A 14,385-nucleotide genomic window follows, 5' to 3' on the forward strand; every position below is an offset into this window, starting at 1 on the left:
ATTAAGTTAATGAGATGTATAGAAACATGTTCATAGAAATTACTGAAACATAATCTCAATTTTGCTAAAACTGTCTGAAGACAATCATCAGCCATCCTGGAAGTAATGTTATCGTAAAGTACATGATTAGTTTTGTTCTTGAAATCATATAAATTGTATACAAGCTGCACAAAAACAGAATGCAAAACCTCCTTTCCTACTTCACACAATTAGGATTCGTTTCTTCAGATTACGGAAGCTGACCTCAATAAAAGTGTACAGCACCTTCCAAATTCAACCGTGTACTACACACTGCAAAAACTGCAGTGTTAAATTTACACTCTTGGTATCTATATATATAGGACCATCTGGTGTTAATTTTACTGGTGTTGTCCTATTTACATGTAGATACCGAATGGTGTTAAATTAACACTACAGTTTTTGCAGTGCAGTACTTTCTAAAATCACTTATCACCTTTGAACATCATAAATGAATTCATAATATCAAAAAGACTAGTCCTATTCAATAATTTCATTATCTGCGTACACCTCTTACAGCATTATGTACAGAGCAATTTAAGACTACATCAATACATTAACAAGCAATTTGATGGAGGGAGCTAAAGATCATTTTTACCAAATAATATATTTGTCATAATTATACCTTTTATCTTTACTCTTTTTTTGCCAAAATTATACTTTTTGTCTAATGACCCTTGACCTACATGTACGGGTACAATACACACAATGCATGTACAAGAAGTCTATCCGATTTATGGTTAATCCTACAAATTTAGGGTCCGAGGTGTGATTGAGGGTCAAATTTGATTCCTGTCCCTGTTACCTTGGTACTTTGTAATTTGTCATTCAAGTATCATCAAGAATGACTTCAACCAATTTTGTGTTTGTTGAGTAGGTAGTTCGCTATTCATAATCACTCTTGAAGAACGACTGCATTAAAAAAAGGAGTGCTTCCAGAATTAAAACAAATAATAGATGTCAGAAGTAACAGGGACACACAGGAGCAAAAGTGGACACCAAATTTATAGAATGACCCAAAAATTAAGTGCTGTATACACTGTACATGTACTTTCTTTTCCACTGATGAACACACACTTCACTGACGAAAATATTTCTAGTGCTAAGCAAATGTACAAAATTCAGCAAAGATAACTTATATTACCTAAGTAAAAGCAAATGACATTCTTGGCTTGTTCTACAATTTATATGCTGATGCTTAGCAAAAGTATCTTTCATTTAGCAAATTTACAAATATATGTGCTTTCCATAAACTACAGCAATTATAACAATTATTGCACCTATAATCATGAACTGATTATATGTATATATTGTTTTTCTGATTGAAAACAAACAGACAAAAAAATGTTGGATAGATAAATCTTATACTTAATGAATATACCATCTTCTGAAGTCTCTTAAAAATTAATATACAGGAAAACTAACAAAAAATGTTTTAGGAACACATTTTCTGCAATATAAAGTTATGTGTAATTTTGTATAACACAGTTTTTGAATAAACAACATCTACATTAAATATAAAAAGGTACATGTATAAAAAAAAATTGGCCAAAAAAAATGCTTGGGAATTATCATCTAAAATTTAATTTCAAAAATATTAAAATACTTTTTAAAAGAAATCATGCACTGTAGCTTGTGACATGCAATAATTCGCAAATTGTTTTATATTGTCAAAAGTGCATACAACTTATTTTAAATTACACCAAATGCAACTTTAAAATCAAGTATTACTGTGCTTGGATATACATGTACAGGGTGACCCAAAATATAAAATGACTACTTAAAATAAAAAAAATTAAGTGGCATTTTCTCAGCAACCCAAAGTGCCATTTTCATGATTTTTTTTCAGTATTTGAAAGAAAAAGCTCTCAGCTTTAATCTGATACCCAAAACATAAGAATCCACAGAGGCAAATGTTTTAGGATTGCATTTTTTTTTTCACCTTGTACAGTGTCTACTTTATGAAACCATTAAATTAATTGAAATAAATTGAAAGTGACACACCTAGTCTTAAACAACTAAACACTTGCCAAAAGACTCTAAATGAACCAAAAAAGTTTTTTTTACGATACATGCATTTCAGTTTTAAAGTAAAAGATGAAACTCTTAAAGTATCCAAATTTGAGAAATGTTAGCCGAATTCTTGAAAATATGCTCTTTTCAATTTTCCAATTTAACTTTTTTGTTCTCATCATTCATGCATAAATAGGGAAAAAATATCCATGAATAAACCAACAATATATACACACGGTGAAGGTTCGTTAAACTTTTGTTCCACTGATTAAGTTAAGGTGTTATACACCATTGTCAATCTAACAAAGACTGCCAAACATCATTTTAAGACAGAAAGAAAAAAGAAGAGGAAAACAAATTTGTTCTAATACTAGCCTGTGCCATGAGTAACACTTCACACAATGTTTGAACTTGTAAATGAACCATGAAATTGAAACTGATTCTGCAAGCTATTCATCCCGCTACCTCAGCACTCAGTGTTTCCAATACACTTAGAGCGATAGCAACAGGCAAAATTAGACCCCATTGCATATTAATGAAGGTCAGTTCTTTACAGAGTTGACATTTTTCAACTGACCTGAAGTTATTCCAAAGTTGCCTCCCAAAAAGGAGAATTTGTAATGTTCCAAATTTTTTTATAGACTTTCTTAAGGTCTTCTTAGGAACCAGTTAGTATGATCCTCGATGTCATGTCTTCTTAGTTCCTCTCTTAGCATGTACCTCTCCTTGATCCACTCATACATGTCCCAGACGGTTACCCCCGTACGCCCATTGATGCGCCCCTGTACCCAATGCAGATACCAGTTTGGGGTATCCTTGTGCTTTTCGTCGCCCATCCAGTGGTGGGATTTTCGCTGCTCTGCCCTGACCTCGGCTCGTCGGAGGTACCAGTCGTTTTCATCACCGCTGCTCTGGAAACCCCTCCCTGCATACTTTCGCTTCTCTGTGTTCTCTGTGGGATGATGGGATCGTGTGTCGGAGCTCGAATCTTGCTTCTGAGGAAGGGTTTTGAGATCGATGACGACTGTTGAGTTTTCAACTTCATCGGGTTCATTTATGATAGCTCTACCTCCCTGCCGTTGTGTATCTTGATCTTTATCGCTCTGGTATGCTTTGTGATCTCGATATTTTCCCTGTTTCTGTTGCCGCTTCAGGGCTCCCTCTTCCATGTCTTGCACCATCTCACCAAACTCATCCTTCAGCTCATCCAGGTCTTTGTCATCAGAGTCTGTCTCGCTGAGGAACTCGCCCAATTCTTCCAGGAACTCCTTGAGCTCTCGCACATCCTTCCTGAGATTGCGTTCCTTCAGCCACACTTGGTAGTCGAGGAGCTCAGAGTACAACCTGGCAGCATCTCGACGCTGACTGTGCATGCACTTCTCATTCCCTTTGCAATGCATGTCGATGCAGTCAAACAGCTCCTCCCAATTGGATACGGTATCACTCTCCCCATCTTCACTGGACCCCAAGCCATCTCGTTGTGGTGGACACCCATGTTTAATGGAAGTCATCTTTTCATCCTTAAGAACCTCTTGTTCACTTCTATAAGCTCTCTGTTGGTTTCTTACATCATCAGTGGACCACATCTGTTGTCTTGAAGGCACAGATTTCGGCTGGGTTTGCTTCTTCTCAGGTATGTTTGGTCTGCTATTCTCAGATTTTGGTTGGTCCTGGGTTCCTGCATCATGGGAAACCTTCATCTGTTGTCTTGATGGCACAGAGTTCTGCTGGTACTTCTGGAGTGAAGGTTCCCGTTTCAAATCTGTCGCATCCTGTTTCTGGTCTCCATCTTCGACCGACTCAGCTTTCCCATGAGAAGGTCGATCCCAATGTGGTCTTGATGGGGCTGAATTCAGATAATCCTGGTCTCGTTCCGAAGGCAGATCACTAGTTGAGTGGATGTTCTCTGTGTCAGATTCATCGTATTGTTGGTGTCGATGATGCCACCTTGAGGGCACAGAAAACTGCTTTTGATGATATGTTTTTCCTCTTTTGCCTGGATTGATGATGTGGTCTTTTGAAGATCGGTGTCTTTTATCATTTGTATGCCTTTGATGGTTTCTTTGATGTTTATTATGCTGTTTATGGGTATCCTTCTTGTCAGACCTTCCTGATGAATAATCTTTTTTGTCCTTGTGTTTTTCATGCCTCTTACGATCTTTAGGCTTTTTGTTTTTCTTCTTATTGCCTCTTTCAGCTTGACGATGCCTCTCTGAATGATCGTGATGGTGTTTCTTTTTTCCATGGTGGCCTTTCCTACTGTGCAACCCCTTTATCTTTTCCTTCACAGACTTGATCGTTGTTCCAACTTTTTCACCGAGTTTCGTAGCACCATCCTTCAGTTTCCCTGCAAGGTTGGACTCGGAGATGTCCTCCATCACTTGGGCAGAGGTGTTCTTGACTTTGCCCCAGGCCGCCTTGACTTGCTCCCGGAGTCCAGAGATAGACAGGTTTTGCTTCGAGGTAAAATTGGAGGAATAATTGCGGACAGTATCCCACGCCCCTCTTAGCTTCTCGCCAAAACCGCCTTGAATTTTTTCATTTGGTTCCGTTTCTGGGTCGTCAACTGATTCACTCTGTGGTGATGTCTTCATTGATTCTGATGTTTTGTTCAATATCGTTTCCGTTACTATCGATGAATAGTTTTTCACAGTCCCCCAGGCCTGTTCCGCCATATTTGTGACACGAGACATGGACAGATTTTGTTCAGCGATAAACTCAGAGGAGATGTTCTCAACAGAATGCAGAGTGTCGACAAGCTGTTCACTAAACATAGACAAGACCTTCTGGTTATAATCTACGACATCAGAGGTTACATTCTTGAGTTTCATCCAAGCATTACCGGCTTTCTCACCCATATTCTCAGCAGTGATGTTGTTTTCCTTTACCAACTTTGCAGACTGATTCTTCAGATACCCAGTCACTGATTCTACCTCCTTGCCCAAGTGCTTCGCCAACAATTTGGTGTTGTTCAGGATCGCTTGTACTTGCTCAGAATCAGGCAAGGCCTTAAGAGAATCTAGTTCCCTGATGAAGGCTTCGGACAACAAAACCGATTGTACTTGCGTCTGATTGAGATAATGCAGGATGGCTTTTCCATGATCTGTTCCCAGCCAATCGGACCACAAACTCTGAAGAGTTCCTCCAATTCCAGCCACAGGGTCATCATCTTTTTCTGTACTGTCTTGATCACCTTGATCTTTACCGGAAGACTCCTTGTCCTTCTTCTGGCTCTCAGCTTCTCCAGAGCTCTCTTCTTTCTTGGACTCCTCAAACATCTCCTGCCAATGCTGAGCTGTTTGCATCAGCTCTTCCATCTTTTCTTCCAACGACTCGATCTTCTCATCGTAATATTCAAAAGATTTTGGCCGTTTTTCAGGGCCATATTCTATGGAATCGTCTCCCACAAACTGTTGATCGACATCTTTAACTTGAAGCTGCAGGTCTTCCATCTTTTTACCCTCACTTGAAGTATCATCTGGAGTCTCCTTCGCAGCTTCTTTCAGATCTTCTACCCTTCCAGCGACATCCATATCCAGTACCAATTTCTTTGATTCAACTGAGACCACAGGGGCATCTACCAAAATCTTGAATTCTTCATCAGAGCTCATGACGTGGTGGTCAGGCGAGAGCTTATCTAACATGGCTTGCTCATTAAAACCCAACAAAGCTTTGTCATCTGCTCTGTGGAAGTTTTCTGGCTCTGTTACATCTAAGGAGTCATTACTATCCTCCAAGTTGTCATCAGTTGAATGAATGCGAGAGCTCGGCTGAGTTTCCATCGCATTCTTGTAGGCTGATTTCTCATCACTGCTTACTCCAGAGCCGCTTAGAGCCTCCTCCCCACTTTCCGTTCTCTCAGTCGGATGCAAGTCACTGTCCGCGGCCACCTTTACAACCTTGTCACCTACCTGTTGTTCTAAGAGATGGCTTGTATCAAGACCTTCCTCCTTCATCTTAGAGTTAAGTCCTTCCAGCAGCTTGACAGCCTGGAGTGCCGGGGAGGATTTCTCCGTGGTGATTCTGCTGTCGATGCCGGAGCTACGATCCAGACAGGTTACAAGGTCATCTTGAAGCTCTCGGAGACGCTGTACCTGGCCAGTGTTGATGGAGTGTTGATGTGCCATCTCCTGAGTGGAGCCTGCAAACATTCAGATATAAAGAAAAGATAAATGCAAACACTTAGGTTAACTTCTCCAAACAAATGTGTTCTCTGAGCCAGCCATCTTTGATGGTGAAATAAGTTACACACTTGGACTTACATCTCCTGATGACAATGCTTACTGTTTCTTGGTCGACAAGTTCATTTTTTGTTTTACATTCAACTGTCAGTCTATTGTTTCAATCCGCTGCTTGATAACCTTATTGTTAACTGTCTTTGTCTTTCTATTTATTATTCGTAAGTTTTATTATGATTGCTATTCACCCAAAAAAAATGTACCTTAAAAAGTATTAAAAATATTTTGTCAAACATCCTGTAGTTTGTTGCGTTGCATGACCAAAAATTATTATAGGCGATGATGTTTCCAGTTAATCCATTTCATTAGAACTGTATCCTGTGAGAATTAAGAGGCCTATCGGTAATACTTTATCACCACCACAGATATCGTACTGCGTTTTCAACAGATGGGAACTGGCTGCTGTGATATCCAGTGAACTTTATCAGTTCTTGTCAATGTACATATGAAACAAAATCCATAAAAACAAGAATTCCATGCAATGTTACAGATACGATTTGAAATCTTCAGGTAAAAATGTAAAAAAAAATTAGTGTTTTGCTGTCACAAACCCTAATGATTTGATTTGAACCAACTACCAAGTTCTGACAAGATTGGGGGTAGGGTGGCGAGAGGCCCTTCATACTTCATGCAACTTCCGGTGCTATTGCAATGAAACCATAATTTATGAATAGTTTAATTGCGGTACAAATTCAAGATTCGATTCGAACCAGCCAAGCAATCCTGCAAGCTCGGTGGTCGAGTGGTAAGACGTCTGCACTAGAAAGCAGGAGGACGTGGGTTCAAGTCCCTACCAAGTGATTTGTTTTTAAACCATAATTGTTGCACCATGAAATTTGCCTCGTTTTTGCTCTTGTGTGAAGTATGAAATAGCTTTAAGATATCTGCTCTTGGAAGCAGGAGGTTATGGGTTCAAGTCCCAAGCAAGTGAATGTTTTCAAACAGTCCTGTGAAAAATGTACTTATTAATTATATTGACCATGGGCAACAAACCCATATTAAAACTAAAGTACCTATCAACAAGAAAACAGAATGGTCAGAAACTGTCCTACCGATGAAATGACCAATGCCGAGAGCTAATCCCGCCAGTAGCACCATGGCAACCAGCCAGTCCAGCCTCGTGTTCAGTCCTTCGTCCCTCCGATGTCTGTACTGCCGCACTCCAGACTTCTGGCTCTGGATCATCATGTTGGCCGGGAGACAATCCTCCGAGATGTCGGTGAAGTTGGATACGCTGTCCAAAGTGTCGTCAAAGTCGCTGTGACGCTGGCTGACAGAGCGAGACAATGGTGGTCCTGACAACAAAATTGGTTATAAAAAGCAGGGTTGTTTTTTTACAAAAGGGCAATTCCGTAAAATCCAACGTACATGTACGTCCAACCACATGATGTACGGTACATGTACATGTACAAGGTCGTTAAGGTGGTGGTGTACATTAGTTTGGTCTGTAAATTGTTTTCTACTCATTAGATGTCACTGTATAAGTGATGTATCACATTCACTTTTCCAACAGCAGCTCATTAAAGTGTCTGACATGTACGTCCGAATTTACAGAATTGCCCAATACCAATGTATTTCACACACAATTTTTTAATTAAGTATAAATCAAGTCCTTTATGCATTCATCAATTGTTCCCCCGGACTTATGTCAGGGTTTGTTCATGTTTTTCAGGGCCCAGGGTGGGGATTTTGGTCACTCACATGGCGCACTACATGGACAGGCAACCAGTGATTGGGTGCCCAACCCATGAGGGTTGGAGACACTTCCAGTTTGTCGGGGGGGGGGGGGATAATTGATGGGTTTATTAGGGGGGGGGGGGGGGACAATTGACGGGTTTATTATATCGAGACCATTAACCCAACACACATTTTTTGGGTCAGTCTCTGAAGTGTTAGTTTCAATTCCACATAATCATTGGAATTCTACTCCATACATTGATCTTAGTTAGAAATTTCTCCCTAAACCTAAAAAAAAATATATACATATTTTTGTCCAAGAAACACAAAGCAAGGTTCCTTGGGCATGTTTTGGTGGTCGCAAGCAAAAGCCGGTTCAATTGTTTCCCATTGGTTTAGCATTTCAGCAACTTGCGTAGTGCAGTAATTTGCTTGTTATTACTTCACAACCAAGTTTCTAAAACTATCAACCAATGACAAACTGAACCAATTTTTGGTTACGTTGGTAAAAATACAGCTACCACATAATAATACAAAAAGACGATTTTATAATGTCAACAAATTTGTTGTTGTTGTTGTTGTTTCTTTTGGGGGGTGGGCAAAAAGTTTAAGAATGAGATCCTAAAACTACCACAGACAACTTGACATATTCTTTTGAGTTTCTGGATTTTTTAATTTTAATAAAACAATTTTGTTCAATTTAACATTCAATTTTTTTAATTGAACTTGAAAGTCAACTTAATGTTCTTACCACGCCGCTGTCTGACATTGACAAAGCCCGACAGATCAGAGCTACTGGATGAAACCGTCGACACCTCATCATCGTCCCGAACTCTTGGTCTCCGTATAAGCTCGAAACCCTCATCACTTGAGCTGTTACTACGCTGATGGGGCAGGCCAAATCTACCGGGCGGCTTGAGTTGGAGGCCGGCTGATGAGTCACCAGAGCTGGCACGATGGCGAAGACCAATCCTACCGGCTGGCAGGTGGTCAAACGGGAAGGGCTGAATGCTGGACGCGGACTGGCCAGACCAGGGATGCATGTGTGAAGCAGGTGATGCAGGCATGTTAGGATTGACGGGAGGTGATGGGACCGACGACTGAAGAAAAGAGTTATGAACATCTTCTGATTCACATGAAGGCATCTCTAGAAAATTCCGAGGTTGATAGGGTGGCCTCAAGAATGACACATCTGAGAGAGGTTCGTCTTCCTGAAATGAAGAAACATTTCAGAGGATATATCAGAATGCTTGCCAGTGTCCTTCATCAACAGTGATTTAGTCCAAACAGTTCATAAAAATATTTGTAAAACATCTAGCGAGGTTGTGGGCTCAAGTACCACAGAGTGTGCTTACAAACTTTTGCACAAGTTTCGGAAAGCACTGAGCATACAGTGCTTATAAACAATGCTTATGAAGGACAAAATTCACATCTCCCCTCAGCAGAAAATTCAATCCACAATTCCACTTAAAACTTGTCTGCAAGAAAACAAGAGAAAGGCAAGACAACTACATGTATGATGTATTTGAAGGTTTCAGTTATCTCAGTATGCTGTATTTTGCTTCAATACTCGTGTGATTCTTTTTCTGATGTCATCATCATCTACTGAACCCTCCTATCACTTGATCAGTCACAGACAGTCAAAAATTCTTCCACTTCTTCTGTCATGCATTTGTATACAGGCTAGCAAAAAACGGTCAGATCACGTTCGTGTAAAAACTGTGACTAGTCAAATTCAATCAACAGACAAAGAGGTAACTACAGCTGGCATATCAATCACCTCCAGTCAAAGCATGGCTATATCAAATTAACCACTCCCTAGGCCTTTTTCCTAGGATGTAGCCTCAATCCTGCAAAATCCTGCAAAATCCTCCAATTTGCCTCATGGAGTACTGTATGTTTAGAAAGCCCCTCCAGACGTTTTCATGCAGTACAAATTTCTGAAGATACTGAAGATGGAAAAATAGCATAATATAGCCTCAATCCTGCAAATTCCTCCATTATTTCTTGAATGTGGTCCTTGGAGGGATGAAGAATGCCTGAATCCTGCAAAATCCCGTGGCAGTGACTGTCAATATGTTGAGGCTTGGCCGGTGACATCCTGGTGCAGTACGGAGGATTTCAAGCATAATCCAGGCCTATATTTATGCATGGCTGAGCAAAAACAACACAAGGTCAGGCCCAAGACCTTGACAAAGTGCATCCTACGAAACCAGTAACGCACTTTTGCCATGTAACCTCAATCCTCCAAATTCCTCCACTTTGGCAAGGAGGATTTTGTAGGATTCAGGGCGGTTAGGGGTCAACAGGGCAATTCTTAACTGAAAAACAGTCACTAGATTGATTTTGACTGATGTGATGGCTCAGCTGAATCTGACAGCCAGAGAGGGAGGGTTTGTGGACTGCAATCCAAAATTAGTATGAAATCGATTAATTAGCTTACCAACTCTTCTGTTGGTCTGGCCCCTGCCACATCCATCTTGCCTTCCTCTGCTGCATCAATAGTCTGGTTTTCCCCCTCATCCACCGCAGGGACCATTTCGGGATCGATACGCTCAAACTCGGACGTGTCTGACCCTTCATTGCCAGAACTCAGCTGGGACTCGTTGACTTGGTGAGGGTTCATTTCTGTTCAGACATAGAGTGTTTCAGGGAAAGGGGGATGTCAAAGTAGATTGTCATTATCAACAATAATTACAAAATTCAAAACTGCATTGGGGCTGTCCCGAATTATACCAAACACTCGGATATTTGATCATTAACCGTACGTCTGAATAGCTTTTTGCCAGTTTGAATATTCCATGAAAAAAAGCTACACATATACACACACGGCCAAGTTATTATTTTATCACAAAGTTGCGGCGCATTTTTGTCAGGTGCCACTTGTTTTGTCGATGGTAACTTCTGTTGATGACGGTTCATCTTGCACATCCTTTTAGCAGATTAAAAGCCCTTTACAGTTATAAAATACTTACTGCATAACAGGGGCCAATTTCACGGCGCTGCTAAGCACAAAAATTTGCTTAGCACAAAAAAAGACTGGCTTATAAAAGCAGGTTACCAGACAAAACTCCATGTGATTTTCATGCTAAGCAAACAACAGCTGAATACTAATTACGAGCAATATACATTACGTGGAGTTTTGGCTGGTAACCTGCTTTTATATTAAGCCAGTCTTTTTTTGTGCTAAGCAAATTTTTGTGCTTAGCAGCGCCGTGAAATTGGCCCCAGCTGCAGGTCAGTGCCCCATATCGATCGCCACACGCAAATTTTAACTGGCATGCTCTTCATGCAACTTTTTGTTGCACAACAACTGGCAGTTTCGAATATCCGAATATTCTGTCAAACGCAGTTTCAGGTAATCGAATACTAAATTACTCGAAAATGGACAGCTCTAAACAGCACTACAAAAATGCCAAAAGATGCTCAATGTTCAATGAAGACTTTACAATCTCTGTGCACAAACTTGCATGTAAGCGTGAACTGCGTAGCCTGGCAACAAGGGTAAAAGACTTTTCATTTTGTTTATAGTTGACACATGCTGTTCAACCATTTAAGTTACAGTATATGCACCAAGGAAAGTGAAGCGAGTTTCAACTTGATGGGGCAGATCCCAAAAACTGTTCAAAAAAATATTGTTCACCTCAAAGTCCGAGTAAATATAGTGGTGAAAGCACTCATAAACTGTTATTACTGATGACTCCATGTGTTCAAATCTAACAGTGATTCTTCACATTTTGGCATTAATTTTGAGTTGCATACAGACCGCTGCTTTGAACCTGCACACTGGATAACATCTCTAAATCAATTTGATATCTGCAGAGTGACAAATCGTACCTGTTTCAGGTGACACGGCTGCCATAGAAAGCAATGCTGGTACTACATCCAGCTTCTGATCGTCCTCAGCTTCTTCCGTCCTTCCTTGAATCATGTCTCCACAACCCCCCATCGTCGCTCCATCTTCAAGAAAATGGCTCTCCTCTGATGGCATGGAGAGAACCTCAATGCTGTCCACTGAGATGTTATCAAGTGCGTCGTAAGACATTTGATCCCCAAGAGCATCTGGCTCTGCATCATTGATTCTGTCCAGATTCCCTGACGTCAAGATGTTGGCTGGGCTTTCCGAGTGGGTACCTGCTCCTTCGACCTGATCTCCTGCACTTGCAACACCATTTGAATAGGAGGCTAGGAGGAGAGGAGACTGGGAGCCAGTCAGGGTTGAGGCAGAAGATGAAGCGGAGCTTCCCAAATCTGAAGATTGCCTGTTGGCAGCAGGGATGTTCTCCTCTCGGCAACCTTCCTGGGATGTCAAGTAGCTTAGTGGTCTAAGTGCTCCGTCACCGTGAAAGATTTCCGCAACTTCAGGAATCACCGAGGGCCCTGGAAGAACTGTTGGAACTGTGTTGACATCAGAAGAGACAGAATTTTGAGGGTCCTCTCGACTTCCGCTTGCTCCACCATGAGCCCTGAAGTTAGCAGGTAGGCTGGATGATGAGAGGCTTGAGGAACTTGCTGAGTTGCCTGGAGTGATATCGATGACACTAGTGCTTCGACTGACATGATGATACCGCACACTGTCCTCTCCCAGATCTACGAAGTCTGAGGAAGAACCAGAGGAGTCCTCAGAAACCTAGAACAAGAATGTACGTAAATGATGAGAAAAAAACCAAGATATGGGGGCAAAACATTTGTACATTTTTCTCAGTGGAATGGCAAAGGGAATGTGATGCCGGCGACAAAGATGTTGAAAGTGATATTTCTGGTCTGCGTAAACATGGGCCCCAGGAACCAAACAATTCTTGTTAAAGGTATGTAGAGTAGATCATTTGTGCATTTGTTTTGTTCCAAGCAACAAAAGTGCCCAACATCTAAAGAATTACCTCTGTGAATACTGTATATTCTGAGAAAACAATAATCTAGGATCTCGATTTCAATTCAAAATTGCAGTCATATTATGCCCCAAAATCAGCATCTCATTCAGCCAATTGCAGCTACGCGATGTCACGAACTAAACTGATGCATAATAGTAACCCGCGCATATGTGCGTCGTGTCAATGCCCTTCACACACGGTCCCTTTCAAGCATTTGCCCTTTTTAGTATTACAAACCAACTACTAATGGCCCATTAGTTAAGCATTAAAACATCCAGGTATTTCAACTGTAACTCCCAAATTGTTGCAAAGAACCCTCCTGAGTCCTACAAAATCCACCACATTTTCTAGGCAAACTCTTTGGACTTAAACTTCCCAGGGGTTCAAGCTGATCAACCCTAATAACTTCCGGATGGATTTTGAATGATATGGGATTATGTTAAGGTTAAAATGACCTCAGTGTGTCCATGTTTGTCCACAAGTGTCCACCCCCTGGAGGACCCCTCCCCGTCACTCTCTGAGGACATGGCTCATCTGGGGCCCACTGCGCCGGATCTGCGGTGTTAACTGTTGACGGTCAGCTATACTGTGTGCTGAAAAAAGGAAAATATTCGTAAAAATCACATTTTCAGGTTAGATTTTACAGACTTGACATGCTTGAATAGTTTTGAAAGTGAAGTTGTTTTTAAAAAGGCCTTTCAGTTTCAGGTTCCATATGCAAATTATCAACCTGGGCTCAATTTTAATTTAAAAGCACACACGTTTTCAAAAAAAGGATGATCTCAGTCCAATTCAAATGGGAAAATTCCCTTACATGCCAAATCTGGCCATCACTTGTCACCCTGACCCTGTGAGCTGTGGCCTGTGCACAAACCGTATGGGACTGTTCTGAAAATTTCTCCTGTTTTTTTTTCAGGAAATACTTCGTTTTTTTCCCTGCCAAATTTGATTTTAAGGAAATATTATCCCTTTCTGATGGCTGATAGGTCACTGAAGGGGGGAAAAAAATGAGTGATGGCCAGATAGGGGAATATTTTCCATTTGCCCAACAACATGGTAGGTAGCCTACGTTGATAAACACGACAATTATTGAGTGGGGACGTCGGACCGACAGTGTTCATGATCACTTGCACTTCGTTTAATTTGCAAAGTTAGCACAATGAATCGTGCATAAATTCAGCCTTAGAAGACACAAATACTACCTACTGTTTTTGCAGATGAGAACAGAGACATGAATATCTTCATTTACAAATACAGACCGTACTATTAGCTGGGAGGAAAAGAACAGAAAACTTACAAGTTACAGCTCCAACTCGCATTCGTCTCGATTATGTTTATAAATAATATGTATGACCTCGGAAGAATGACGTCATAGGTCAACTTGACAAGTTTACCAAGCACGTGTACATAGTTGGCCAATCACGATCGTCCCATCTGTCCAATAAGAAAACAACCCGTCTAGTTTCCAAAAGGCCAAAGTACGTATCTCAGATTCATCGCTAAATAACTACTACGTGGCTATATCTACCCCAACAAATTTAAGTTTAGATTGTTGTTGTCTGCTTACG

The 14,385-nt window shown here is 40.8% G+C and overlaps 1 protein-coding gene across 3 annotated transcripts; it reads right to left on the reverse strand.

Annotated features, from left to right (window-relative positions):
- Nucleotides 1–2,085: 2,085 nt before the first annotated feature.
- LOC119740583 lies at nt 2,086–14,256 on the reverse strand. 3 transcript variants are annotated; one of them, XM_038215931.1, is made up of 8 exons: nt 14,115–14,164; nt 13,391–13,410; nt 13,273–13,356; nt 11,784–12,576; nt 10,390–10,574; nt 8,698–9,157; nt 7,322–7,564; nt 2,086–6,172 (listed from the first exon to the last, which is right to left on the reverse strand). In XM_038215931.1, exons 3-8 carry the CDS (start codon nt 13,342–13,344, stop codon nt 2,679–2,681), a joined length of 5,247 nt encoding a protein of 1,748 aa, XP_038071859.1. In that variant the 5' UTR covers nt 13,345–13,356; nt 13,391–13,410; nt 14,115–14,164; the 3' UTR covers nt 2,086–2,678. The 3 variants fall into 3 exon arrangements, with proteins under 3 accessions (XP_038071859.1, XP_038071857.1, XP_038071858.1); XM_038215929.1 differs by having other exon boundaries at nt 13,273–13,410; nt 14,115–14,256; XM_038215930.1 differs by having other exon boundaries at nt 13,273–13,410; nt 14,024–14,119.
- Between the last annotated feature and the right edge of the window lie 129 nt (nt 14,257–14,385).

Source organism: Patiria miniata, unplaced genomic scaffold (assembly GCF_015706575.1).
Source record: "Patiria miniata isolate m_02_andy unplaced genomic scaffold, ASM1570657v1 HiC_scaffold_5, whole genome shotgun sequence".
NCBI classification, from domain to species: domain Eukaryota; kingdom Metazoa; phylum Echinodermata; class Asteroidea; order Valvatida; family Asterinidae; genus Patiria; species Patiria miniata.